This window comes from Tripterygium wilfordii, chromosome 14 (genome assembly GCF_013401445.1).
Source record: "Tripterygium wilfordii isolate XIE 37 chromosome 14, ASM1340144v1, whole genome shotgun sequence".
NCBI classification, from domain to species: Eukaryota; Viridiplantae; Streptophyta; class Magnoliopsida; order Celastrales; family Celastraceae; genus Tripterygium; species Tripterygium wilfordii.
Genome location: NC_052245.1, coordinates 11715206 through 11742068, shown reverse-complemented (window position 1 = coordinate 11742068; position 26863 = coordinate 11715206). Strand labels below are relative to the sequence as shown.

Below are 26863 nucleotides of genomic sequence, written 5' to 3'. Positions count from 1 at the left end.
TCCCACCTGTGATCTGTTTCTCTCCAACTCTCCACAGTCCCACACGCATTGACTGTTTGTTTTTATACCCAGAAAAAGAACGAATTGTAGTTGTATGTTTTGGTATGATATTGTTACTTAAATTAGCACTTTTTAATTCTTTTCCGGATAATATGAATCCAGTCCCCCTGAAATTTGATTTTATTGCACAAACACTATTGAAAAAGAAGACAAAAACTAATGCATAAAAATTATGAAATACCATCCAATTTTGAGGTTTATTGCATAAGGTCACTTATATCTCACATCGGAATAATATAACCTAATCAAATAACATATAAAAAAGGATCAAGCACCTCTCACATAATAAATGTTTTTCTAGACCTATATACAATAAAGACGTTCAAGAGAATAAATCCGTGTGGGCTGGGGTTGGCTATCTAATGCATGTTATCAAGTTAAAAAACAAAAAAATGAAAAACAAAAAATTAATTAAATGCAAGCTCAATCATTTTCCTCAGCCGAATCAACCATGGAATATACCCCCCATATCTCAGAATTCAGACAAAAACAATCAGACACATTATGATTATGACCACGCTTTAACTTAAAAAATATTGTCGCGAAATTACCGAGTTAGCCTTTTATTACCCAAACAAAAAGAACACATCACAAATCAATCAAAAAAATAGTAGTGGTTTCAAGTTTCAACGTTCTGAAGTTGACTTTAAACTAATACAAATTAATTAAGTATACATTCAGCAGTCTCTCCCATTGCTAAACTTAAAAAGTAAAAAAAAAGAAAAAAACCTCAATTAAAAAACAAACTGTGAGTCTTTTGACTATTTATATTTTATAGTGTGCGTGTATGATTGAAATCAACTTCCAAACACAACAGCACATTATATAAGTTAGAGTGGATAAGATCATAAGTCTATGTAGTGTTAAAGTTCGGTGGTACTGATTGAGCTATTGAGTGACGAATGGGCTAAATCTCTTATTCCATGTTGTCTAGAGAAAGATGTAAAGTACAAAACATAATAGGTAAACTTTCAAATTTGTAACAAACGCTATTCCTAGACTCAAACTAGTATGAGATGGTGTTGGGTTTGAGAAGATAAAGTCGTGCAGATTAGTATGGATTGACCTAAAATGAAAAAAGTCTTACTAGTGCGAAATAAATTTAGACACTCTTTTCTTAAAAAAGGAAGAGGATCTCAATGGGTGACGAGAACCATTGTAGCCCCTTTGAGGATCATTTTTATATTTATTTTTAAAAATCATAATTATATTGTATTCACTCTAACGAATCCAATGAGATATTTTTGTTCAACACAAAAATCAAATTTATCATGATTAAAAACATCAAATATTTTCAGTTTATATCCAATGATCTAGAATTGTTACGCCTTTTTCATGTTAAATTTAATTTTTGTTTCGAAAAAAGACTACATCATTGGATTCGTTAGCCAAACACTACACATTTATGATTTAAAAGAAAAAATCGACCCCAAAATATATTACAATACTGTCATTTCCTATACTAATAAACCTTTGAGAAATTTTATTTATACACCACAAAAACACTATCTTTACACCACTTTTTAATTTTTTATAGTTTACATAAATATCTTTGTATATAATGACATATTAACCCTTAATATTTTATTCATCAATTTGTAGAGAGATGAGAGAGAACCTCCCACCTCCAACCCCCACCCCTCACTAACCCAGTGGCCGGAACTCCGCCAAACATTTCGCAACCATCCCCCTACCCCAACCATACCGACACAAACCCAATGGCCTGACCTCCACCAAACATCTCGAAATCTTCCACCACACCCACCCCTACCGCCAACCGTGATACACTGGCCAAACCACCACCCAAAACCCAACAGTCACACAACCCACCCCAACAACCCTATCAACAGAGCACCCATCACACAACCTCATATTTTAAGCCATCATTATGATCCAAACCATCATTATCTAGGCTACTGCCATCATTATCTAGGCTGCTGCCTTACTACCTTTAGCATGTGATATCCTCTTGTATGCTTGGGCGGGTTTGAAGCCACTCACAAGTATCTTCATCAATTTTTTCAAAAAAAATTATTTAATGTACTGAAGAACAATAGACGAGCAATTCTTTTATCTCATTTTTTAAAAGTGAGAATCGGTGGCAGCAATCATCTAAACAGTGGTTAAATCAATAAGAGAGTGTAAGGATGAATTTGAGGTTAAAGAGATGTGTGTAAACTTAGCAATATAATTTCTAATATTTTACACATCAAGGGTAAATCAGTCTTTTCACTATAATTTTGTGTGTAGCCTTATAATTTTTTAGTGTAAACTTATCATATTCAAAAATTGATGTAAAGATAATGTTTTTGTGGTGTGTAGATAAAATTTTCGAAAACCTTTTTTCATGTGTTGCCAATTTGTTGTGATGGGAGTCTGGAACCATGGGTCCATGTCCAATGCTTTCTGGCCTCCTCCACGTATCAAGCTTTGTACTACATATATACACACTACTTTATACTCAAATCCTGATTATAAGCTCATAAATGGAAAAGTAGTCAATGTTGGAAGAATTGTGATACGATAGAACAATATGCAATTCATGTTTAACCTATATATATATATATATATATCCAATTAAATTTCAATCAGTGCTATACAGTGGGAAATTGTTGAATTTTGAAAGTTATTTGATTCATGAAATTAACCTGGTTTTAATAAATTTAGAAAACAGGAGCATGTGGGGAAAAAAAATTAAAATTTTTTAAAGAAAAGAAAGGAAAAGAGGAAAAAAAGTTCCATGAAAGGAAACAGTGACAACCTTTTTACCCATAAAACTTATGGGAAGAAGAAAAGGAAATAATTTAAATTAGCTGAAAGCAAGGCCCCTCCCTATAGATTCAAAAAGTTAAAACAGCTGATGCCGTCTAAAATTAATTAAGGACACATAATTGAGTAACTTGTAATTTATTAGCTTTAAAATCTCTATTCTAAGTATCTTTTTTTGTCGATCAAAATATCTAGTGGTTTGATTTGATCTGATCCGATCCATTACATGATACATACACACACATTTCTTCTTTTTTTTTCCCATGCTTTTCATATTATGATATTGTATATATATATACGTATATATAATAGAATCCAGGTCTTTCACGTATGCATAGATATTCTCCTTTTGAGCTAAGGAGGAAAAAACATCATTTCATAAAATTTGGTCCCTCGTATCAATTCAAAATCAGGAAAAAAGTTTACCTTTTTTTACAATAAAACTTTCCTCCATGCAACATTGTTTTTTGACCTCACCGACCAATTAAACCCTACAATTAGTAGTAGATTGCAATGTATTTGGGTGGGGAGGGAACAAGAGGAATTTTTAATGATCCCTTTATAGATTCTTAATGATACTTGAGATGGAAATTCTGGCAAAAGACATGTTCCATCATGTACATACAACAGGAAACATAAGGACAAATCAAAGGTGGCTGTTAGTGATGATCGGATGTCAAGTCAAGAAAATTTTATGGGAGATTATTATTGCTAACCTAACCACAATTATCATGCCTTTTTTTAAGCGTTGAATCAGAAAGACATGGTATAATTATGTGTCTAAAGCAGGCGGACCCCAAGAAATGGACCCAATTAAGGGATCTGTACTCTGTAGTGCAATGATATTCTACCAACGAAGATGGACTGTGGTGAATGTGATGTTGGGTTTACAATGAGGGGGGCCTAATTTTTCCCAAATTTCATCTGAATTTTTGGAAACTCTAACTGAAGGTTGTCCAAGTAGACACGAGATAGATATCCATTCACGATTTCAAAGGGGAATCTCTGACAACAAAGGTGCAATCAAGGTGAAAAGTCACTACTCAAAAGGACTAGACGTGATGGGGCTACACAGATTTTTTGACACTAAACAAAAGGGGGGCATGACTTTAGACTAAAGTGTAAAATAGAATTGAAGAATCTGAGGAGATTTCTTAATGTTTACGTAATGAGAATGCTAAAATGTTCAGGCAACCAACCGACCGTCCATCTTATGTCAAATAACCACAAAGACATCTACTATTTTCTATGTCTAAACTAACAAGAACAATAGAATCTCAACTCTCTTTGAAATAAACATGCATCGCAGCATTCGTATAACCAACAAAATCAGGCAACCAACGGCCGTCCATCTTACGTCAAAGGATCATAGTAGCACTAGAAATACGCATATAGGAAGAGATGCAAAACAAATTCTGTATCCTCCTTTGTGAGGTCGTTGTAAATAAATCAGAAAGCCCTATCATAGAACTAAGATGCAGTATATTATGGATTTTTCAAATCAAACATAGTGGACTTAGTGCCGCCTGTGTTGCACCTTTAGAAAAATGTGCGACAGTGTCTAAGACAGTAAGACATTTCTTGTTTTTAATGCTGAACCTAGAGTACATATATTTGAAAACTAAAAACTGCATCCAACCAACCAGCTTGTCTGCTAAATAATTACTGCAACAGATTTAAACTTTTGATAGCAAGCTCAAAAGATAACTTCTATATCATTTTCCAGTGTACAAGAAATTACACCAACTCAGCTCTTTGGAGAGGTGGACCAAGAAAAACATAATGCAGAGATACTCATAATATGAAAAGTATTAGACAAACAAAATAGATTATACATTAAACTGGAGATTACACAGATGGCCCCTCATGATGCTGCAAGTTGACTATTATATTTATTAGACATCATTTTTGAATATAGACCTGCATACTGTAAAACTCCCAAGGAAAGACATGGGTTTAACCATTGAATACCATTGCAAGTGCAGTGAGGGTACATACATTACTTGCCGGAGACAGCAAAGTGCAGTCGCTCTCTCTGTCGAATTAAAACTCTATCGTTCGGAGATGACGTCTTTCCTCCAAGAGCTGCCTGTCGAATAATCTCTGCAAAAGGCACTCTAATGTCAAAACTTGGAGGTCTCCATGCTTTAACTTCCAAACCATAATGGTAAACAACTCCCTTTCACAAGCCTCTCGTGTTGGAGGGTCAGGGACAGGAGAATGTACGTAAACCTTACCCCTACATAATATGCAGAGAGATTGTTTCCAGGAATTCAACCGGTGACCTCTAGGTTGCACCCCTACAACTCTACCAAGGGGCCACATGTTCACCTGTAACTTTCAAACTCTAATATAAAACTCAAAAGAAGAAGAGGAAAGTTAGCTATCTGTACTCACAACAATGCTCTATTGTTCAACCTCAATCTAGTATGCATGCATATAGTGTTTGATTAATGGGATGTGGGTTCAAAACTATGACTTCAGGGTCGCAGAGATGGGTGTTTTATCACTTGGTGCAGTTGTGAACTCCTATATTTTTCTCAGTATTTACTCTAGGCAAACTAAAATTCATGCATTAACCAATCGTCCTTTGACTCCAATCCGATGCCATAAATTGGTTTCAAAAACCATCCTTCTGTTCAACCATCGTAGGAGTCCTAATGGCCAGGAGGTTGCAAAGGAAAAAAAAGGATCATACGCTGGAAAGTAAAACTTGCCTCGTTTTCTTTGGAGTTCTTCATCAAGTTCTTCTTTCCATTTCCTTTGTCTCTCATTGAAGCTTGCACTGCAAGTTATAAATCATTACCATCTCATTTAGAGTGAGCAAAAGTGAGCCAACAGCCCTAAACAATTAAACAAGTACTAAAAAATAGCCAACAAACCTAGAACTAATTGTTTCCGGCTGGGTGTCTAGAATAAGCTCTTTCCACTCACTAAGCTGAGGAGACTGAATTTCTTGCAAAGCTCGGTCATGCAAACTGCTACCATTTGCTGAACAATCCGTGTGATGGGCAGAGCCTATTGTGTTGGCAGCATCAACAACTGCAGAGAGTCTTCTGCTTGGCAATCGTTTGGGTGACTTGCTTTTGGGAGGTAAGTTTGAACAATTTGTGATGTTTTCATTTTTCGTATTTCCAAGAGCACTTGGAGTGCCTGCTGCATTCAATGTGCCATAGAACGCTTTATAAAGCGGTGTTTGCAACTTCTTCAGATCTAAAGCCTAATTAAAATTATCAAAACAAAGTATAATTAGATTTCCTGTCTCTGGAGTTTAACACGTTATGCAAAATAACAAGTAACAACAAATTACATCATTTCTTATTGAAAAAGAGAACAAATGTATGAACTAATACATACCTTTTCATCCAAAAAGGCTCTAATTTTTGACTCTGTGACTTCCTCGTCGTCCTCAGCTACCAATGGCCCACATGGAAATGTGAAGTCATTCCCCCTGTTACCAGATACACGAGGATTATCACTATCCCCATGATTTATTTGACCAAAAGGTGAGTTCATTCCGCTTCCCTTCATCTCTGGACTTTCATCGAACTTGCAAGCCCATTCATCAGTGGGTTCACACATAGGATTGAAGCTCTGTTTCAAATAAACATTTCATTCTGTTGTTGAAACAAATTCAACCATTGACCAGATAAAGAAACAAAAGATTTTGATACCTTATTTAAATCAGCCGACTCTATGGCAGAGTTGAATCTTGTAGATGCCCCGACCAAAAGATCTTTATCATCAATCTGGCACATATCATCATCAAATCTGCCAGCTTCCCAGGAAGATCCTGCTCTTGAAAGACTTTCAGGAAATACACTAGAGCACCGCACACTACTGATCTCACAGACATCCTTTAGGCCTGGGCGGGTTGACCTTCTAATTATAGAGTTCAAGCTGCAAAATGTTGGATACTTATAAGAGTCCTGATGAAAAATTAAAAGACAATGATTAAATGCTTGAAGCTCACGAGCTCTTGAGATTCATGTCAGGAGTTGTAGCTAGATTCCCAGATTCCTGAGAACAAAAAAAGAAATTAACAATGGAATATGAATGATGGAAAGCAACCAAAGTTAAGTATATAACATTTAACGCTATTATACTCACCATAACTGAATTGCGGAATACAGCATGAGCTTCCTGATACTCTCCAGTGACAAATGGATGCTGAACATATTACACAAATGCAAGTACCATGTCAAGAGTTAAATCTTATAAATGTGTGTATGTCTATGTTGTTACTGGAGCTTCTGCAAAGTATTTAATATAAAGAAATCACTAATTCAAAAGTACCTGCAACAGATCTGATGCTGAAGCCCTTAAATCTTGTTCCCTGCAATTTTCCATGAAGTTGGTGAGAAAGAAACATTTAACTCAAGGGGGAAAAAAAGGCTATTCATCTAACGATTCAAATGGCAGAGATTTGCCACTGAAACCAAATTACAATCTTTCAGAATGAAACATTAGGAAATGAAATAGAAGCAAGGTAATAGAAGTCAGGAACCTACTTTTGTAAACATTTCAAAAGAAAATCCTTTGCCTCAGCAGAGAGGTGCTCAGGAATAGGAGGATGAGATTTAGTTGTCCCAATATGGAAGAGAGCAGCAACCTCGAAGAAACACATAAATGTAAATCAGTGAACTAACACAAGAAAAACATACTGACTAGAAATGCATGTATTGATAAAATCTCTATTAAGCTTTACTAAGTAGATTCACGTCTATACCTCCTGATACTGTTGACTCCATGGAGGCTTTCCAGTAGCCATCTCAATTACAGTACATCCAACGCTCCATATATCAGCAGAGCTAAGATATTGAGCATTCAAACAAATGATATCATAAGGTCATAAAATAAAACAACAGGAAAAAATCAATATCACTTTATCCAAGAAACAATTGTTAGCATGCAGTGCATGAGAACATGAAAAAAGCATTTCAGTTCAAGTTAGGAACCAAATTCTTGAAAGACTTTGCAAACTGCTCATATTACAAGGTTAATTGATAGTGAAATCAATACTAAGTTTCGAAAATCCTCTAGTAAGGAATTCTATCAAGAAAGTAAGAGAACATAGAAAAAGATCTAACGGGAAAATAAAAATAGACCACAGGTAAAGTACGGCAAATTGGCAATCTATCAAATCTGAGGAGAATTTGAGATATTCATAACCATTCACAACACCATGAAAAGTAGAATGAAGCTAGTTTAACTCACAAGCTATGGCCAGTCTGTAGGATAACCTCAGGAGCCATCCAATATGGAGTACCCTTCATCGACTTGGCACCGTTTATGGTGGCCTGTAGGAATACAGCAGTTTCGATGGTGACCCCAATAGATAGTTCAAAGAGAATCATATTTTTTTTCTAGGAAAATATCAATACCAATTCAACAACTTTCTTTGATGCACCGAAGTCAGCAAGTTTAATGCACCCCTTGTTATCAACAAGAATGTTTGCCCCCTGAATGAAGCATGCAAGCAAACCTATTAGACGTAAAGGGAGATAATTATTGACATAAACTTTCAAACTATAGAACTATGAAATACCTTTATATCCCGATGCATAATTCCATTTTTGTGGAGGTATTCAAGTCCCAACAATAGCTGTTTAGTATACATCCTTATGACCTGTTTTCGGGGGGGGGGGGGGGGACATGAAACTCCAGATACTTGTATTAAAAATTCGAAAACCAACCAAACAAGAATAACTTACAGACTCGGGGAAAGATCCAAATTTTCCCAAAAGTGATGAAATGGATCCACCTGGAACAAATTCCAGTAATATATTCAATGAGTCATTCTCTCTAGCAGTTCCCAAATATCTCTGCGCACAATGAAAAGAAAATCAGACAAGAAGCAACCTCAAAAGCTTCCACATACAAATGGAAAATCATACTCACAACAATGTTTGGATGTGAAAGATTTTTGAGAAGCTTCACTTCCTCTTCAAGCTCTTGGATATGAGCCTATTACAACAATCAATTAAATTCAGGAGATCAGTACAAAAATATGCTAGTGTGCTATGTTCCTTCTAACACAGACACATACCCTTTATTGCCAATATCAAAGCTTCGTCTCTCAATAGCCATACATAAATTACACTTTTACAAACGCTAACCGCACCATGAAACGACCCCAGAAAATCCATAGTGTAAAGCACAATTCAGATACTAGAAAAATGGAAATAATGAAAGTAATATCTCACCTGTGTTTTCTCCTTCGATGCACTATTTACCGCAATTAAAACCTAAACATGCAATCGGCACAATGTCAGTATCAAATTCGCAAAAAATACCTTCGCAACTAAGACTATAATTCACCAACCTGTTTCACGGCGAGAAGCTCTCCAGAATCGAGATTCATGCCCATATAGACGCGACCAAAAGCACCACACCCAATCAACTCGCCCTTTCTCCACCGGATCGGAGGCGTATCGTCCTTCCTGATCGGCGGAAGTGCTGGTACCGGCGACCTCGAGAACAAACCGATCCGCGATTTGCGGATGCTGGTGCCAATCTTCTCGGCCAGGCCTCCGAAACCTCCACCATCGTCCCTGGAAGTGGACCGGAACACTAAGGATCGGCGAACTGATCCAAGGATGTCTTGCATTTGTGACTAAGGCTGTAATCAACTGGGATTTGAGAGAACGATAAGGCTAGGGTTCTGTGAAGTTCATTAGTGAGGGAGTGACAGTGAGGGGTTTGAAACGAGGGAAAAGGAGAAGGCGATCTGGTTTCAAAATCAAAGAAATGATTTCGTCTTGCGTTTTGGTCATTGTGCCTATTTTATATTTTTATGCTTCCAGATCCAGTCCATGTTATACATTGGGCTTTTAGACCCAATTGTCATGCCCCAGTCCACATCAATACTGGGCTCGGAGACGGTCATAGCCAATTTTCTTACTCTTGCAGTCCAAACGGATCCGTTTGAGAGTCTAATGTTTTGACATTCGAAATAATGATAAGGTAAAATGAGTTACGGTGACAAAAAATGTCGGGATAAGAGTAAAATTGAATAGTCCCATTGATATCAATTAAAGTTTTAACATCAAAAAATACAGTCAACCACACTACGAGTGTGAAAGTAGCTCTTACAGCTCCAGTTTCAAACTCAATATGGTGAGACAATACCGTAACACACCACTAGACAAAACACTCCTTTATCCAAATACGATGCATTCAATCCAAAATTGGTACTTCTGGCAGGTGCAAATACCTGCCAAAGGCACCCGTCATATATTGGGTTTAACGTGAGACAGGACTCATGACCCGGTTGTTCTGGTATTTTCAGTTTGGCATGTCATGTTTGCAATCGAACATGTCATGAACTTGTCATAAACATATCATCAACATCCAGACATATATCCTTAAAATCCACGTTGTTTTCTTAGTTGTCGGCTCTTACGTTTCACGAGTAAAGTGACATTGCAGGCTTGAGAGCCAAAAGTCAGTAAACTACAATCCTCACTCAGAAATTTACCAAAATCGGCTGGTGGAAACAATGGCTGCAGGTGTAGTGTAGAGTGTAGACCCAGCAATAAACTGCAAGGTCCCTCTTTGACCTTTAACAAAGTAGATCGTAGATTTGATTACATACCCTAACTACGTAACATCAGCCGTTGCGATTATCTGATCTTATAAGTTATAAATAATGCTTCGTCAGTTCATAAGCTCATATGCAGATGGCACATCATGTAAGGGATGACCCTTTTGGTTTCTGTCAATAATCTTCTGCGCAAGAGAAACTTGCTTGCCAACCACAAAGATGAACGCTTTGCCACTTCCACCAGCGCCTCTCGCTGTCCTTCCCACGCGCCTAACATATTCACTTGGCTCGCGGGGAAAGTCAAAGAGAACAACATGATCAACACCAGCGAAGTCTATTCCACGTGATGCTCTGCGAATAGATATTCACTATACTAATAAGGAAAAAAATGATATGATAATATCTTTTATACCAAGCAAGGGTTACTATTAGCTAGAGAGATGAAAAAATGAGGTCAAAAAATTCTATACCTATCAGTGCACACCAAAAAGAGAGATTCTTCTCCAGAAAGAGATTTGGTGAACTCCTTCAAATTTCCAATCCGTGACTCTTGTGCCAGAGCAGCGTGGAAGGGCAAAACTTGCATTGAAGTCCCTTTTCTATCACAACGTTTCAATGCATTCTCAACTTTTCTGCAGGTTTCAATCTGCAAATTAACAAGGCAAAACCTAACATAGGATAAAAGGTTCTCAAATCTCAAGCATCTTATTTACAACATAAGGAAATAAAACATGGCCTTTATAATCTATATTTCAAATAAATTTACCTTATTACAGAAAACAATTGTTTTTGGAACTGGATTTTGTTGAACAAGCTGCAGAAGAGCCGATTTTTTATTATGAAATGCTGTTTCAGGTGTTTTTGCTGCCATAGCATCTCCACTGCAATCTACAAGAATCTGCATACAGGACCCAATAGATTGTATTCATCAAGGTTGGTTAGCATGTCTCGGGTCTTATAGTAAATTGATGGATTCATAGGTCTGGGGCATTCGAGGGTGATATGGAAATTGGGGTTCTCCATTCAGGATCAATAATAATATAAACAAGAAAAGTAAGAAATATAAGTTCCTCGTTCATCTATTTCACTATCTTTCAGTCCAGGTGGATTCTTTTCTGCAATAAAATTTCTAAATAAACACAGAGGTTCGCTCAATTTGCAACATCAGCATGGAACTAGTCAACAGCCAGATATTATAATTTATAACAATGTAATTTTTTATGTAAGAGCACCAAGTTGCATGATTGCATCAACTAATGAAAGCACGCATCATCCTCATCAGCATCATAAAAGCCCGAATCCCAAATGAAAACACATAGAAAAAGATAAAATCGGAAACCAACCTCTTCAAGGCGGGGGCTTATGCGGTGCATACCCGGTCCCATGATCACTTCACAATCAGGAAAAACTTCTACCAGCTTGTTGTATATGTCTACCGGTAAAGTCGCAGTCACAAATAAGTACTGTGTGGCAACAGGTGAAGAATTCATCAAACATTGCAGCGCTGTTTCAAAAACCTCATCCTTAAAGAGTATATCTACTTCATCCAGTACAGCACTGCAACAGAAAAAACTCAAGATATTTAGCCTAGAAAGTACCTCTGAAACATTGATGTGTCATATTAAGCATGAATGCAGATACAGGTAGGGATATAATACATATATGTTGATACGGCAATTTTTAAGAGTGAGATACCATATGACAGCATTCAGTTTACTATGGAAGAATACAATTTTATGCCTTCCTGGGATGACACAGAGTTATAACAAGCCATTTGAATAAACTAAAGCTCAACATACATTTACCATAGACCTCCCAACACCCCGTCCCCACACCCCCAAAAAAAAGCTTACTATTAAACTTAACACAATAAATAAGAAAACCAAAATCAAATAGCAATGGACATGTCCAAACTCCTTATCCTTTGATCAATGGCTTAAAAGAACTCAAGATCAAAGGAACTTGTCCATGGTTCAAATTCTTATGAATGATTATAAGTTACAACCCGAGGTCGAATACAAAATTGTAAGACAAGCACCAATTAGTGCTAGTTAAACGGATGATTACTGGGTCAACAGCAAGAATACATCAGCTAAAATTGAATAAGAATTCAGTGTGTTTCAACCTTTTGCATTAATAAAGATACATATGATGTTGTATGAAGAGTTCCAAAAAAATGATTTTTCTGCTTGCCATTGCCGAAGTAAAAAAGGAAAATAATCAAAATATAGCATGTACATTATAGAATAAACCAAATGAAAGATCGATTTTTCAGGTTACCATTTAAGATTAGTCAACTGCAAGAAGCCCTCATTAATAAGAAACATAAAACGACCAGGAGTTGCAATTAAAACATCAACTCCTTGTTCCAGATTCTCCAGTTGAGTTTTTTGTTGAAAGCCTCCAGTTGCAACCATAGAACGGAAAGGAACCCCACATTTTGACATTGATCTGCAATTGTTCAGAACCTGCAGAAAATCATACCTACATTGTTCATGATGCATCTCATAGAGATCTGAAGCACAGTCAAACAAATCAATGCAAATTTCACATTCAATAGTAGGAGGCCAATGGCCTAAAAGTTGTTTGAAGAATCAAACTACAAAACATTAGTCACCAATGAAACAGAGTCCTTACCCCTACCATCTCGAGCAACCGCCAAAACTTTATCTATGGTTCATATGCTAACATCCAAGTAGCAATGACCAACCAAGGATATTTATGTTGAAGCTACAAACAATAAGTGAAGGGAAAAAAGGGGAGGAAAGATCGGGCCAAAGTATCCTCCGGTAACAAGTTGGTTTGATGTGGCTTAAGCAGAAGGCAACTGACCTGAGAAGCCAACTCAGCAGTTGGTACAATTACAACTGCCCGAGGACTTTGTGATGAGGATTTGCTAAGTCCTTGGAGTTCCTCTTGCCTAAGCCGCTGAAGCACAGGTATAAGATATGCCAATGTCTTCCCTGATCCACTTTGATCAGCTATAATGCAGCTCTTTCCTTCACTAACAGGTCCAAATGCCATGGCCTGCAGATATCCAAGATATTAAATTTGGACTTTTTTTTTTTCCCCTACAAAGCATCGTATTTGGGGGAATTGCTAGAGAGATTATAGATTATGCATCAAGAAATGCAGTCACATTTGAATGTCTGTCTGTACAAGATTATCAAAACTGAATATTACATTACACTTTTTTGCCTAATATTATCCTCATGAAAATAATATATTTCCCTACAATCAAAACAACGGTAACCCTACAAAACTCATAGTCTGGATAAAAATGCAAGCAATAACGTGTCTTTCAATTCTTGTTGAGAGGGTATAGCAAAGATACTACCTGAACATGTGCAGGACGCAGAAAGCGCTGAGCTTTCAAAGAATCAATCATAAAGTCGGTGCACCCCAAATCCCCAAAGGATCTTCTACTGTAAAAGTCAGTCTGCCCAGAAACTTTGCTCTGATACTTCAGTCCATCTGTAGGTTCATACTTGGAATTACGAACATATTTGGAATTACGAGCAGAACCTCCATTACCCCACCCTCTCAACGAACCAGCAGAACCTTTTGAAGCTTCCCCTTTCTGTCTATAACTTCCAGACCTGAAATCATTCCGTTTATTGGGCATAACTTGATACTCAGATTCCCCGTCAATACCGCCAACATCATCATCGGAATCTACCTCATCAATTTCTTGTTTATGTTGGGTGATTTCTCGCCTTATCCGAGAAGTTTTGTTCATTATAGCTTTTACTCTTTGAACTTTCAATTTCTCAAAACCCCCAGTTAAGTCTCGAATACTTTGCGCAGTAGGAACATCGCCAGTGACAGCTATCGTATAGTCAATATCTACCAGAGTCTTTGATAAATGAGAACCGCAACAAAATTGAACCAGAATAATAAGGAAAAACAATTGAACAGGAGCATGGAAGTACCTTCAATGGCGGTATGGTCTTGAGTTTTACCAGCTCCAGCTCTAGCCAAAACGAAACTCCCACAGCCTCTGGTGAATTGGACAGAAGTGTTTAGGCTGCGAGGTAGCAGGAGCTTGAGTCTCGGACAATTTGGAGGAGGAGGAGGAGGAGCTTTAGCCAACATTTTCCTTCACACTGGTGCAAAATGGGTCGTCCCGGTCCCTTATCCTCCATGACGGTGACTGTGAATGGGCCTGGCTGATTGCAGCCGATCTACGGGCAGCCCAGTCTTGGACTAGAAAGCCCAAGATATAGGCCCGATGACAGCCCCATTTATTACCGTTAGACACTTGGACCACGTTGTCGAAGACAAGACCGTCTCCGATTCCCGAAAAGATGCAATTAGTTTTGTATCAGTGCGCGTCACTCTCCGCCTACCAGATTTCATGGATATTTTAGGCTACTCGATCGATCTCCAAGTCTTGTAGCTTTCCAGTGTAATATTGAGGAACAATTATTGCGGTATGGCGCTTGATCTGGATTCCTTGTCGGAGGCGACATCAGGTGCGATTGGAGCTCTGGTTAGCACCACCACATTGTACCCTCTCGATACCTGTAAGACTAAATATCAAGCTGAAGCTAGAGCTCACCATCAACAAAGATACAGGTTTGATTTCATTTTGTTTTCTTTAAATGTTTCCTCTCGTGGCCGGTTCTGCTTGGTTAGGTTAAGTGTGGATTCATTGTCGAGCATCGGACACTCGAATTGCAGGTAAAGCCAAGTTATTAGGAATGAGGGATTGCGAAAATTTTAGGGTGATCAAGAACTAGAAAGAGAATCTTTAAGTAGCTTGATTTATTTGGTATTCTTTATTTACTTTCTTAAATAATCGATGCAAGTATGTTTCATAGATACGGTTGATTTATGTGATTTCCGAATTTGCTCCAGAAATGCTACTTGTTTGTTGTAAACAGGCCGCTAAGAATGTTGGTTGTGCATAGTGAATTAGCTAATTTGTCTTGCACTGTTTGTGACTTTGCGTCATGGAATGTTCATGTCTTCCTTTTTTCGTAAATTTACAGAATGTGTGTCTGAGTTGGACTAAGTTGCTTTTCACAAAACTTGAATTTGCTTGAGCTGAGGAAAAATTATTAGAATGCTTTTAGTGCCTTTCATGTGAGCTTCCGGAATGAATTTCACAGGATAATGACCGGCATATGTTTCTATGCCATACAGCTCAATCTCATTTCGCGGATTATATTTGTCAATGAGGTTGATAAAGTTTTTCTTTCTTAGTTGGGACTTGGGAGAGGGTAGAAAGTTTCATATACTTGAGATATCAATGAAATCACGAACAAGGTTGTCTTATGAAGCGAAGCAGGCTCTTTTCAGGAAAGAAATGCGGGCAATTAGCTTGTATCATATGTAATGTCTATTTCTCTAGTTGAAGTTCCAGGTTTCTTGAAGAAATGTTTGTAAGGGAAAATTTGACTCATATTGCTTCTCATCTTTCCTCCATCTGGTTCTCTGAAGGCTTTAGTTAAAGGATTGATGTCTACCACTTGTCTTCACGTGCTTATAAGTGGCAGGTGGTCTAACTTTTGCAACAGTTTCTGATTCTGAATGCTTACCCTGAAATCTAAGCATATATATCCCGATTATCAACAGTTTCTCGTAATTGCATGACAGATTTTCTGTTGTTAGCACCTAACGATAATAGTGACTTATAAGAGGGGCTGTGGGTTATGCAGGAACATTTCTGATGTTCTATGGGAGGCAATTTCTACCCGCCAGGTTCTTTCACTGTATCAGGGCCTTGGGACGAAGAATCTACAGTCTTTTATTTCTCAATTTGTTTATTTCTATGGATACAGTCTCTTTAAGAGGCTATATATGGAGAAAAGTGGAAACAAAACTATTGGAACAAAAGCTAACTTAATTATTGGTGCCGCTGCTGGGGCCTGTACTGTCATAGTAACACAGGTGAGTCATCATCACTATGAATTCTTCTTGCTTGATAAGTTTGTAGCCGCAGAGGTTTCTGTTTACTTTATTATTTGATTGATATTTGCTTTCTTTTGATAAAATAACAAAAAAAAATTCAGATTCGGATATTCTTGCAAAGATGTCATTGCAGTTTATATCACTCTGCTTGCTTTGAGAAGTACTGATTTTGTTGTGGTTGAATTGTCCCATTTCAATCAGAGTTTTACCGCTATAGTTGTCCTGATTTGCTATTTTTTCTTGCCTGAGTTCTTCTTTGGTCTCTCTTTCCTCACTTGAATCTTCTTTTCTCCATTTTCTGCTGTTCGGCTGTTCCATATTGTTCAATTCAGTAGTTGTCTAATCTCTAAATGCCATATAGCCCCTGGATACAGCATCCTCAAAGATGCAGACAAGTGATTTTGGGAAATCTAAAGGACTTTGGAGCTCTCTTTCTGAGGGTACTTGGAGTGAGGCATTTGATGGACTTAGCATATCTCTTCTTCTGACATCAAACCCTGCTATCCAGGTACTTGACTCGGCCTTCTTTACGACGTCTGTGTGGGCTGCATCTTGAACATGCTTTTGTTTCCATGGTGAAGTCATTGACACCTTTGTGAGTTAATATCATTTCTCTTAGGGTAGAACCCGATAAAGTGGGCAGTGCATGTTTTATAAGTTTGTCAATGTGAGTAATTTTGAGGAGGACAAATTTAAGGAAACAACTTTAGTTTACTTTCCATTTATGGAACTTTCATCAGAGACTTTTGATGGTTTGGTTTGTGGATTTTGGCCACTTTTCATTGAATTGTGGTATAGTAACTTTCCTCTGAGATTTTTGACGGATAAGATTGTAATTATCAGCCTTGGTCATGATTCAATAAAAAATTATTACTTCATAGACTTTGCACTTCTTTCATATGCATGAATGGCTGAATGCCTTATAAGATGAATGTTAGAGTGCTACATTTTTCTTTCAAAAAAGAAGGAAGAATTTGTGCATGCTGGATAGGAGTTATGATTAGATGAATGAATGAAGCTGAATGTGGAACTTCCACGTGTCGCAGTACACAGTGTTTGATCAGTTGAAACGTAGACTGTTGGAGAAGCGCCTTAGCGGGAAATCAGGTGTGGACTCATCTCCAGAAGCTCTTTCCGCGCTCTCTGCTTTCATGTTGGGTGCAGTTTCAAAGTGTATCGCCACCTGTTTGACTTATCCAGCTATCAGGTAGATGGTCATTCCAATATTAGAATGGGCTTTCCATGTTTTTTAACAACATTGATATTATGTTTTGGTTGCTTAAGCTTTCACAAAAATTTAGGCAGTGGAAAGATAACTGATGGGGGGATACCCCTGTTTTTAAGCCAGTTTCACCAACTTAAGATATAAACTGTAAGCAGATGCAAGGTCATGCTTCAGGCTGCAGAATCGGATGAGAATGGGACCAATGTTGCCCAACAGAAGACGAAGAAGACTATTCCAGGTGTACTCTATGCCATTTGGAAAAGAGAAGGCCTGTTGGGTTTCTTCAAAGGATTACGGGCACAGATCCTGAAGACTGTTCTGAGCTCTGCATTGCTGTTGATGATAAAAGAAAAGGTTACAAAGACCACATGGGTCCTAATGCTTGCGCTAAGGAGGTATCTGTTAGTCAGTCGTCCCAGTTTAAAGAGTGCTTGATGACGATGAGGAATGAACGCATGGAAGTTGGAACAGTTGTACAGAAAGTGGCTCGATCTGATTTGTTATAGATCTCATGGATGCAGTAAACATCGATGGACGATCAAGGTCAGGCTCCTCGTCTTCAGTAGAAAACTTTATTTGTTGCTATGGTTTTTTTTTTTCCTTTCCGTCTTATACATTGTTAATGTTCAATAATTAAGAATTCATTGTAGCTGGTTAGTCTGGTTTGAGAGAAATAATAAGATCTTAAACTCTAAGGAAACTTCTGTTGATTACTCTTTTGATGGGTTTTTTTGGCACTTGGGCTGTGTTAGCTTTGGCGTTCCTTAGCTCTCATACTCTCCATGTCTGATCATGGAAGTTCACAAACCGACTGGTGATCCATTGGAACTACTTAATAGAATTTGATTGTAGGGATACTTACCATTATCATGAGAACATAGAAGATGAGCATAGATGGGACGCTCCACAGAAATAGCACAAGAGAGTGAAACCAAGATATGAATCTCTTTCTTGTTTCACAAATATCAAAATAAGGATGTTCTTTAAAACCAAGCACCATTCTTAGACCATCCGTAACAGATATTCTTAACAGATTCTATAAATTTACAGTAAAAATACACTTTTCACAAATTTATAGTTTCTCCAAACTGTACTATCACGCAGCAGATACTCTAAATCATACTTTAAATAATTTAAATATTCATTTATACGATCAAATTTTTTATTATTTAAAATCAATTTATTTTATAATTAAATTCCTACAATATTTAGATGATAAATTAATTAAAATTAATATTTAGTGTCACCAACTTAAACTTGACCAGATACCTTTTCATTAAAATTAAATAATAAAAAATGGCCAAATAAAAAGATAAGCCATTAATTCCACAGTTTCTACTTTCTATCTTCGCCCATTTTTATCCAAAATTTTTCATTTCTCCATTGCATCTTCATCTTTATCAGGTAAATCACGCATAAATTATATACACACACAGAATCTAAGTGGAAGAGAGAAAAATTAATATAAAATTGTTCCAGTATTGATCAGTGAAACGTTTGTGTTTGTTCTACCGTTGTACTGTAGCATCTGCAGATTTGTAGTATTGACTCCAGTATCTGTTGGATGGTCATTTTGTATCAAAAACTGTACTGCAAGCTCTATATATGCAGCTCCGTATGGTTTTAGAGTATCTGTTGGAGGTGCTCTTAAACATACAGTGCCAATGAAGCCTAAAATTGCAGTCCAACTCGTGACATTCAAGTGACACATCATAGCATCTCTTACCACATGAACTACAAGGAGGCCCGTAATTCGCCCATCGTTCAAAAAAGAGATCGTGACGATGAACGGAACTGTCTCTTCCCCAAAGTCGTCCTCCCTTAATGAAAGGTGCCACACCCAGAGCACATTCGGGATGAGCAGCATAGTCACATTTGGCGCAATAGTAATACCAATGATGTTGATTTCTTTCTTCTTCACAAATATCACAATAATACTCATCGGACCCATCATCGATTGCCTGGTATGTGAGCTCAAAAGGATGTTTATCATCATACTTGTGTTTGACTGTATGAGGCAGGGTGGCGCATCTGTAGTCCAAGATGAAGGGACACAAGTTGCATTGGAGGAAGTAGCGGAAACGGGTGGTACCACAGGCACTACACTTACCACAATCAGCATTAGTAGGATAATTGATCGTGAGAGTGAGTGGGTGCTGATGGCCATCATGGTTGAACTTGAATGGATTAACCAAAGCACATCTTACATCGAATTCGACCGAAATCGGGCAAATGCCACAACTATACATGAATCCGTGGCAATATCTTGAACAAGCATCACAATCGTAAGCGCCATCTGGATTTAAAAAGAGGGTAAGGGGATGTTCTTGGTGTAATGGGTGATTTATCTTGGGAGGCAATTCAGTGCACAGTTTATGAAGATTAAAATTGCATTTTTCACACCGGTAGAATGGTGCAGAAATGGGTTGGATGCAACCATCACAATATGTACTACTCTCCTTAACCTCACAATCTACGTCTACCTGCAGAGTTAACCTATGCTTGTGGCTACAATGATCAATCTCTTGGACTAACATGTCTTCTCCCTGCTTAAAATCCTCAATCCAAGGCCAAGAGATCAGCTCCTCATCTAATTTGTCTACTGGGACTAATGAATTTGAACTGTCATCCAATTTGTTAGCTTGTGCACAATTCACATGGCAAACGAATCGACATTCATGACAGCAATAGCTTCCAAATTCCCTGTTCACTTCATCAGAACAGATTCTACACTTGCTATCAACTGATTCATTTTCAGTAATGAAGTAAGTGTGGGTGAGGGAATGATCATGTTGTGGTATCTTGATTGTGTGTGAGTGTAACAGTGAGATGCATTTCCTATGGACAACGATATGACACTCGGTGCATAAGGAAGGGCTGCGATCAAGAATGACGAATTTAGTAGGCGCCCACTGGTATGTATAGACGCCACAGAAATTGCAAGTAAATGGATCTGACCTCATCAAGCTTGTGAATCGATGATTTTGACTGTCCGGCTGAATTAAGCATCGCGCTAGCAGAGCACACTTGGGGTGCAAGTCGTAATCGCAAGGAGAACAACGGTAGACGTAGTCGTCAGACCATATGCCACAAAAATTACAGCTACATATGTGAGGATATGGTGAATTTTGGTGAAGCACAAGACTATGTTTGCCGTGAAGGGGATGCTTGATTTCAGTGGGTAGCTCAGCACAAGTCTTGTGGAGAAAGAAATAGCAGTCGATGCAATTGTAGGTAGCACCCAACAGCCTCGCTGGTTCCAAACACACATTACATAAAGTTTCCCCATCATCACTGTTATTGAATAGCTCTTCACTGAACACCAAATCATGCTGGTGGAAGTGATCCAAAGATACCAGTTCAAGCTCCATTCTTGTTTCACCTTTTTCTCCTATGAAATCGTGGGAAAGTAATCCAAATATACCAGTTGAATTGAAGCTCCTTTATTGTTTCACTTCATCTCCTATGAAACTGTGTGGATCCCTTATCCATTCAATACCAATGAAAATAAAGACAAATTGCCAGAAGACTCAAAACAACTGTTTCACTTTTTCTCCTGTGAAACCGTGTGGATCCCTTGTGCATTCAATATCAATGAAAATAAGGACAAATTGTCATAAGACTCCAAACAAAGCAGGCCATATACCATGTAGTGTTACTTCATTTCTCTATCCACTTTAAAGGAACAAGAAATTCAAGGCTTACAACGGTAAGAAAGCAGTCATCAGAGTGAATTGATTCAAAGTCATGCTTAACTTTTGAGAATATACTATTGAATTAAGATAATCATGAAATCATATTTGAACATCATAACATACATTTATAATCATGATTCGTCATATTTTAAGTGACTTGAGTGATTTGGAACTTGCTATCTCTCGTGCACTTAAAACTGTCGAAAAGTCATAATCATGATTCATCATATTTTAAGTGACTTGAGTGATTTGGAACCTGCTATGTCTCGTGCACTTAAAACTGTTGAAAAGTCAATCTACGCAAGCTAACTTCCAAATGGCATAACTTAGACATATGAAGTCTGATTGATGTGTTTTATTGAACTAAAATGTAGTTAAGTAACATATCATATTCAAAGTAAATGATCAAATTTCACCTCCTTGCTGTTCAATTTTATTCATGAAATTGTTGCATCTGTGAAAACTTGAAACTGTGCTAGTTGAGCTTTCTCTTCTATATTGAATAACCATATGAAGGAGTATTGCTTTGAAATTTGACATGGACATTCTAATGTGCTCATTATGATTTATCATACAAAAATTATAATTTATTGAATCCTATTTCCACTGATTGACCTAAGTGCAAGGCATGAAGCTTTTACAAGCTTACAAGTCAAATGAGCAGCTACAGCTTCTTCTTGACCAAATCTGTAACCTTCATTAGTATATTCATTTTCAGTGGTTTCCCTGATCAAAGTAGAAGTTACCAAGGAACCATGCATAGCACTGAAGTTATCCGATTGTCATTAAGAGTATCCAAGTACAGAGACTGTGTGAAGTTGAATAGCACAAGACTTGGCATCAGGTTCGGAACATAAGCAGGCATCACATTGCCATCCCTTGTATTGGAGACGTTCAAATGGCATTTGGCCAGAAGGGTTCGGTAGTTAGAAAGCCGAGGCTCTGTGCCTGGTACGGTGTGAGCACTAGTTGTGTTTGTGCAAGGTTGGTTCTTAAATTGGTCAGCTACTTCATCAGCAAGACAATCTGCACTGTCGCTCTTTATTAGTGTCGTCAAGTTCAGGGATGTCCGGTAGGTGTCAATGCCTTGAAGAAGAGCATCATCTGCATCTGCAAATTTGGAGAAGTAAACGAGAGTTAATTGTTAAGATATTCAAACAGGCACACACGACCACAGAAAGAAAGAAAATGCTGAGCGGTGATAGTTTTTCCAATAAGGGTCTTTTGGCCAACATCCCATTCATATAACCGGCATTAGCCATTAGGTGAGCTCAACCTTCACTAGGTATATTTGGCAACAATATCGTTTGAAGTAAACAGTCAACCACCTTGGGTTCTCAGATTTAGTTAGATTTAAGGGGGAAAAAACCTTTAAGGAGAACATCTTCAATCAACAATGGGTCGTTTGATTGATATGGTGAACTTGTTGGATATTGATTTAGTAATGGGTTTATTTTCTTAAATAGCGTGGGACCGCATAGGTCCAAGATTGAATACGTGTGTAGATGAGCATAGGACACTTACATTACAAAAATCAATAACGGATGAATGAGAAATTGATCCAAAAGTGTGCACATGATATGGAGTAAGTTGGTGTTGTGAACCCAATCTTACTTTAGAAGATTATAAACTCAAGAGTGAGTTTATGAACTTGGGTCCAATGACACCCAAGTTTGTTGGTGAGAAATCCTTACATGGATTAAAGTATGGGTTGGGATGGGTTGGGCCAAAACCCTACGGGGGCTCAGGGCTTGGTTTGCCCATTGACTTGTTTGGGTCAAGTTTGAACAAGCTCATTTGACCAATTAAATAATTATTTTTGATTAAATCTGTATGTAATTATTCAATGGCCAATTACAGAGGTTAGTAATTGCCCACGTGAGTGAGCAATTTTCTCCTCCTTTTGCTTATCAAAAAAAAATAATTTATCCTCCTTTTAAGTAGTTTTCGGCTGAGAAAAGATCTATTTTACTCCTTTCTTTCGAATGATCATTAATTTGTTCTTTCCAAGGATTTTCCTCCTTTGCATCATTTTCTTACAAAAATTCCTTTGCCTACTCCTGTCACATTCGGACAGAGTTTCATTAAATTTTTGATTCATCGTAACGTCAACAGTTTGTGCTGCTGTTAACGTGTTACCAAGGAGATCTGAGAGGTGAAATTGTTGGGACTGCAAGCACATATACATGACAATTAATCACTTTAAGGTCGTAGGTGAACACCCTCGACTTGGTTTTGTTTTTGGTTCTTAATTTTTGTTTTCGATTCATATATGTTTATTATGTGAATGTTGCTAACACTTCTATTTTCTTAGTATCAGAAAACAAGTTATTCGGTGCACTTGATCCAACAAAACTTGACCGTGGATAACTCTTAACACAAACGAGAGGTCCTGAGTTTAAGTCTCATTTCCCATCATTGCAATTTGTCAGGGCTCTTGCTCAGCTCATCCTACCCAAGGTTTACCAATCAGTAGTAAAACTCAACCAATAACCCAAAATTGTCATACCCACGTGGCCACATGATACAACTCATTAAATCCAATGCTTCATGACAAGCAAATAAGAAAGAAATGAACTAGCTCTACTACACAAAGAGATCATGGGCACTCGCATTGGCCATCCTCACTGAGATACTAGTATGCCAAATGCAGCCTCATAAATTTGAAATATTGATTGGGGCTTGACAAAAGAAGGTAGCATAGCATATATATTGAGTTTTTTTTTTTTAAAAGGTCAAGAGACCTAATATATATTCAAATACTCAGCTCGTGAGTAAAAGAAATGGAGGTCATTATAGGCACTCGGGCCACCATATGGGTAGAATACAATCAACATCATAAAATAATGGATATAAACAAAACAATTTTAACTAATGTAAAACATATAAGAATAGCTCAATAATAGTCATTAGTATGGCTTTGACGAGTTAAATTCCAAGAAGACTTCTCCGCCTGAATAATATGCACAATCAAACGAGGTACCTCCTCAATCCAAATCTGCATGCCTTGAATGAGAAAGGCGTGCTTTGCCGTGGAATGGGCTGCTTCATTGGCCGTGCGTCCTATATGGTCAAACTTCTAACTAAACAAGAAGCAATAATCTCTTTATCTCCATTATAACCGGGCTCCAAATAACACAATGTACATCACTCCCATTAACGGCTTCCACAACAATTGCAGCGTCTCCTTCAAAAATCAACTCTGTAAAACCCAAATCCAATGCTAACTTCACAGCATGTAGGGCTGCTAAGACCTCAGCTAAAGAAAGATGAAGTGTAGTCATTCGTAACAAAGAACTTCTTGTCATAACCTCCCCACTAGCATCTCGAAATACAACACCCATACTCGTATGATTATTTTGAGATTGAATTGCCGCATCCCAATTGGCTTTAATAAGGTCTATTTGTGGGCCTTTCCAAACCTGTTGAAGGTTACTCGAAACTAAATCTGGCCGAACATCAACCCCGTCTACTTGTGTATATTTAAAATCATTCGCTAAATTCGTACCTTGTAGAGCTACTTGTGTAGGATGCGTAGGAGTCCCATCATGGACAAACTTATTCTGTCTAAGCCAAATCAACCTCATTGTAAATTTGTAATGGCTAGTGTATCTAACTCATGTGGAGAAAGAACACCTGAGGAAACAATCCAGAACTGGGCAAAAGAACCAGCAGATATGTTGAGTAAAAGAATGTCTATTTTCGAGTTGGAATAGAATTAGTAATTCGTGATGAGTATTAGTAATTCGAGTTTGACTAGGATTAGGTTTTGTACAATACAATCTTATAAATATGTACTTAGGTAGCTTTCTTGCTCATTATTCTATAATGTTGCGCCACGTTCATCGAATTTTTTGTATGTGTTTTCCTATCTCACAACCCCATCCGAAACGGGGTATGACAGCAGATATGTTGAGTAAGGATACTTCTGTTGATGAATCTTTTGATGGGTTTTTTTTTTGGCACTTAGGCTGTATTAGCTTTTAGCTATCATACTCTCCATGTCTGATCATGGAAGTTCACACAAACCGACTGGAGATCCATTGGAACTACTTAATAGAATTTGATTGTAGGGATACACACCATTATCATGAGAACATAGAAGATGAGCATAGATGGGACGCTCCACAGAAATAGGACAAGAGAGTGAAACCAAACATATGAATCTCTTTCTTGTTTGACAAATATCAAAATAAGGATATTCTTTAAAACCAAACACCATTCTTAAACATACAGTGCCAATGAAGCCTAAAATTGCAGTCCAACTCGTGACATTCAAGTGACATCTCATAGCATCTCTTACCACATGAACTACAAGGAGGCCCGTAATTTTCCATTCGTTCAAAAAAGAGATCGTGATGATGAACGGAACTGTCTCTTCCCCAAAGTCGTCCTCCCTTAATGAAAGCCGCCATACCGAGAGCACATTCGGGATGAGCAGCATGGTCACATTTGGCGCAATAGTAATACCAATGATGTTGACTTCTCTCTTCTTCACAAATATCACAATAATACTCATCGGACCCATCATCGATTGCCTGGTATGTGAGCTCAAAAGGATGTTTATCATCATACTTGTGTTTGACTGTATGAGGTAGAGTGGCGCATCTGTAGTCCAAGCTGAAGGGACACAAGTTGCATTGGAGGAAGTAGAGGAAATGGGTGGTACCACAGGCACTACAGTTGCCACAATCAGCATTAGTATTATAATTGATTGTGAGAATGAGTGGGTGCTGATGACCATCATGGTTGAACTTGAATGGATTAACTAAAGCACATCTTACATCGAATTTGAGCGAATTCGGGCAAATGCCACAACTATACATGAATCCGTGGCAATATCTTGAACAACCAAAACAATGGTAAAAGCCATCTGGATTTAAAAAAAGGGTAAGGGGATGTTCTTGGTGTAATGGGTGAATTATCTTGGGAGGTAATTCAGTGCACAGTTTATGAAGATTAAAATCGCATTTTTCACACCTGTAGAATGGTGCAGAAATGGGTTGGATGCAACCATCACAATATGTTCTACTGTTTTTAACCTCACAATCTACGTCTACCTGCAGAGTTAACCTATGTTCGTGGCTACAATGATCAATCTCTTGGACTAACATGTCTTTTCCCAGCTTAAAGTTGTCCTCAATCTGAGGCCAACAGATCAGCTCCTCGTCTAATTTGTCTAGTGGTACTAATGAATTTGAACTGTCATACAATTTGTTACCTTGTGAGCAATTCACATGGCAAACCAATCGACATTCATGACAACAATAGCTTCCGAATTCCCTGTTCACTTCCTCAGAACAAATTCTACACTTGATATCAACTGATTCATTTTCAGTAATGAAGTAAGTGTGGGTGAGGGAATGATCATGTTGTGGTATCTTGATTGTGTGTGAGTGTAACAGTGAGATGCATTTCCTATGGACAACGATATGACACTCGGTGCATAAGGAAGGGCTGCGATCAAGAATGACGAATTTATTAGGCGCCCACTGGTTCGTATAGACGCCACAGAAATTGCAAGTAAATGGATCTGACCTCATCAAGCCAGTGAATCGATGATTTTGACTATCCGGCTGAATTAAGCATCGCGATAGCAGAGCACACTTGGGGTGCAAGTCGTAATCGCAAGGAGAACAACGGTAGACATAG

The 26863-nt window shown here is 37.8% G+C and overlaps 6 protein-coding genes across 6 annotated transcripts in view; 1 reads left to right on the top strand and 5 right to left on the bottom strand.

Moving 5' to 3' along the window:
- Nucleotides 1–4517: 4517 nt before the first annotated feature.
- Nucleotides 4518–9592, bottom strand: LOC120014377 (mitogen-activated protein kinase kinase kinase NPK1). The gene is made up of 17 exons (XM_038866319.1): nucleotides 9155–9592; nucleotides 9036–9077; nucleotides 8731–8796; nucleotides 8544–8654; nucleotides 8378–8458; nucleotides 8214–8291; nucleotides 8047–8129; nucleotides 7559–7640; nucleotides 7341–7441; nucleotides 7126–7165; nucleotides 6940–6999; nucleotides 6803–6849; nucleotides 6504–6729; nucleotides 6187–6423; nucleotides 5712–6049; nucleotides 5547–5614; nucleotides 4518–4932 (listed from the first exon to the last, which is right to left on the bottom strand). The coding sequence occupies exons 1-17, from the start codon at nucleotides 9437–9439 to the stop codon at nucleotides 4829–4831; spliced, it is 2049 nt and encodes a 682-aa protein (XP_038722247.1). The 5' UTR covers nucleotides 9440–9592; the 3' UTR covers nucleotides 4518–4828.
- Nucleotides 9593–9829: 237 nt separating this feature from the next.
- LOC120015141 (DEAD-box ATP-dependent RNA helicase 50) lies at nucleotides 9830–14485 on the bottom strand. The gene is made up of 9 exons (XM_038867371.1): nucleotides 14308–14485; nucleotides 13713–14221; nucleotides 13208–13402; nucleotides 12656–12843; nucleotides 11719–11932; nucleotides 11142–11273; nucleotides 10846–11021; nucleotides 10442–10726; nucleotides 9830–9967 (listed from the first exon to the last, which is right to left on the bottom strand). Exons 1-8 carry the CDS (start codon nucleotides 14468–14470, stop codon nucleotides 10489–10491), a joined length of 1815 nt encoding a protein of 604 aa, XP_038723299.1. The 5' UTR covers nucleotides 14471–14485; the 3' UTR covers nucleotides 9830–9967; nucleotides 10442–10488.
- A 158-nt stretch (nucleotides 14486–14643) lies between these two features.
- On the top strand, nucleotides 14644–18229 carry LOC120015142 (peroxisomal adenine nucleotide carrier 1-like). Its single transcript, XM_038867372.1, has 5 exons — nucleotides 14644–14953; nucleotides 16039–16270; nucleotides 16653–16799; nucleotides 17338–17498; nucleotides 17672–18229. Exons 1-5 carry the CDS (start codon nucleotides 14811–14813, stop codon nucleotides 17949–17951), a joined length of 963 nt encoding a protein of 320 aa, XP_038723300.1. The 5' UTR covers nucleotides 14644–14810; the 3' UTR covers nucleotides 17952–18229.
- Nucleotides 18230–18851: 622 nt separating this feature from the next.
- On the bottom strand, nucleotides 18852–21075 carry LOC120014619. The gene has a single exon (XM_038866623.1). The coding sequence runs from the start codon at nucleotides 20885–20887 to the stop codon at nucleotides 19085–19087; it is 1803 nt and encodes a 600-aa protein (XP_038722551.1). The 5' UTR covers nucleotides 20888–21075; the 3' UTR covers nucleotides 18852–19084.
- Nucleotides 21076–21798: 723 nt separating this feature from the next.
- On the bottom strand, nucleotides 21799–22473 carry LOC120014250 (uncharacterized GPI-anchored protein At3g06035-like). Its single transcript, XM_038866165.1, has 3 exons — nucleotides 22371–22473; nucleotides 22015–22321; nucleotides 21799–21937 (listed from the first exon to the last, which is right to left on the bottom strand). Exons 1-3 carry the CDS (start codon nucleotides 22471–22473, stop codon nucleotides 21799–21801), a joined length of 549 nt encoding a protein of 182 aa, XP_038722093.1.
- A 2885-nt stretch (nucleotides 22474–25358) lies between these two features.
- The window catches only part of LOC120015350, a 1851-nt gene continuing 346 nt past the window's right edge, over nucleotides 25359–26863 (bottom strand). Inside the window, exon 1 of the mRNA XM_038867734.1 lies at nucleotides 25359–26863. This exon is cut by the window's right edge and continues 346 nt beyond it. Coding sequence (XP_038723662.1) covers nucleotides 25417–26863 — 1447 coding nt within the window. The 3' untranslated portion in view covers nucleotides 25359–25416.

Coding starts and splice junctions, on each gene's coding strand:
- LOC120015141 (XM_038867371.1), bottom strand. CDS start 14,470: ATGTTGGCTAAAGCTCCTCCTCCTCCTCCTCCAAATTGTCCGAGACTC. Junction 13,403..13,712: donor TGCGTCCTGCACATGTTCAG/GTAGTATCTTTG, acceptor GGATATCTGCAG/GCCATGGCATTTGGACCTGT. Junction 11,022..11,141: donor CAATTGTTTTCTGTAATAAG/GTAAATTTATTT, acceptor GTTAATTTGCAG/ATTGAAACCTGCAGAAAAGT.
- LOC120014377 (XM_038866319.1), bottom strand. CDS start 9,439: ATGCAAGACATCCTTGGATCAGTTCGCCGATCCTTAGTGTTCCGGTCC. Junction 8,292..8,377: donor TTATGCATCGGGATATAAAG/GTATTTCATAGT, acceptor TGCTTCATTCAG/GGGGCAAACATTCTTGTTGA. Junction 7,442..7,558: donor GGAGTCAACAGTATCAGGAG/GTATAGACGTGA, acceptor TGTTTCTTCGAG/GTTGCTGCTCTCTTCCATAT.
- LOC120014250 (XM_038866165.1), bottom strand. CDS start 22,473: ATGGCTAATGCCGGTTATATGAATGGGATGTTGGCCAAAAGACCCTTA. Junction 22,322..22,370: donor TTCTGTGGTCGTGTGTGCCT/GTTTGAATATCT, acceptor CCAAATTTGCAG/ATGCAGATGATGCTCTTCTT. Junction 21,938..22,014: donor TTCAACTTCACACAGTCTCT/GTACTTGGATAC, acceptor TACTTTGATCAG/GGAAACCACTGAAAATGAAT.
- LOC120014619 (XM_038866623.1), bottom strand. CDS start 20,887: ATGGAGCTTGAACTGGTATCTTTGGATCACTTCCACCAGCATGATTTG.
- LOC120015142 (XM_038867372.1), top strand. CDS start 14,811: ATGGCGCTTGATCTGGATTCCTTGTCGGAGGCGACATCAGGTGCGATT. Junction 14,954..16,038: donor CACCATCAACAAAGATACAG/GTTTGATTTCAT, acceptor TGGGTTATGCAG/GAACATTTCTGATGTTCTAT. Junction 16,800..17,337: donor CATCAAACCCTGCTATCCAG/GTACTTGACTCG, acceptor CACGTGTCGCAG/TACACAGTGTTTGATCAGTT.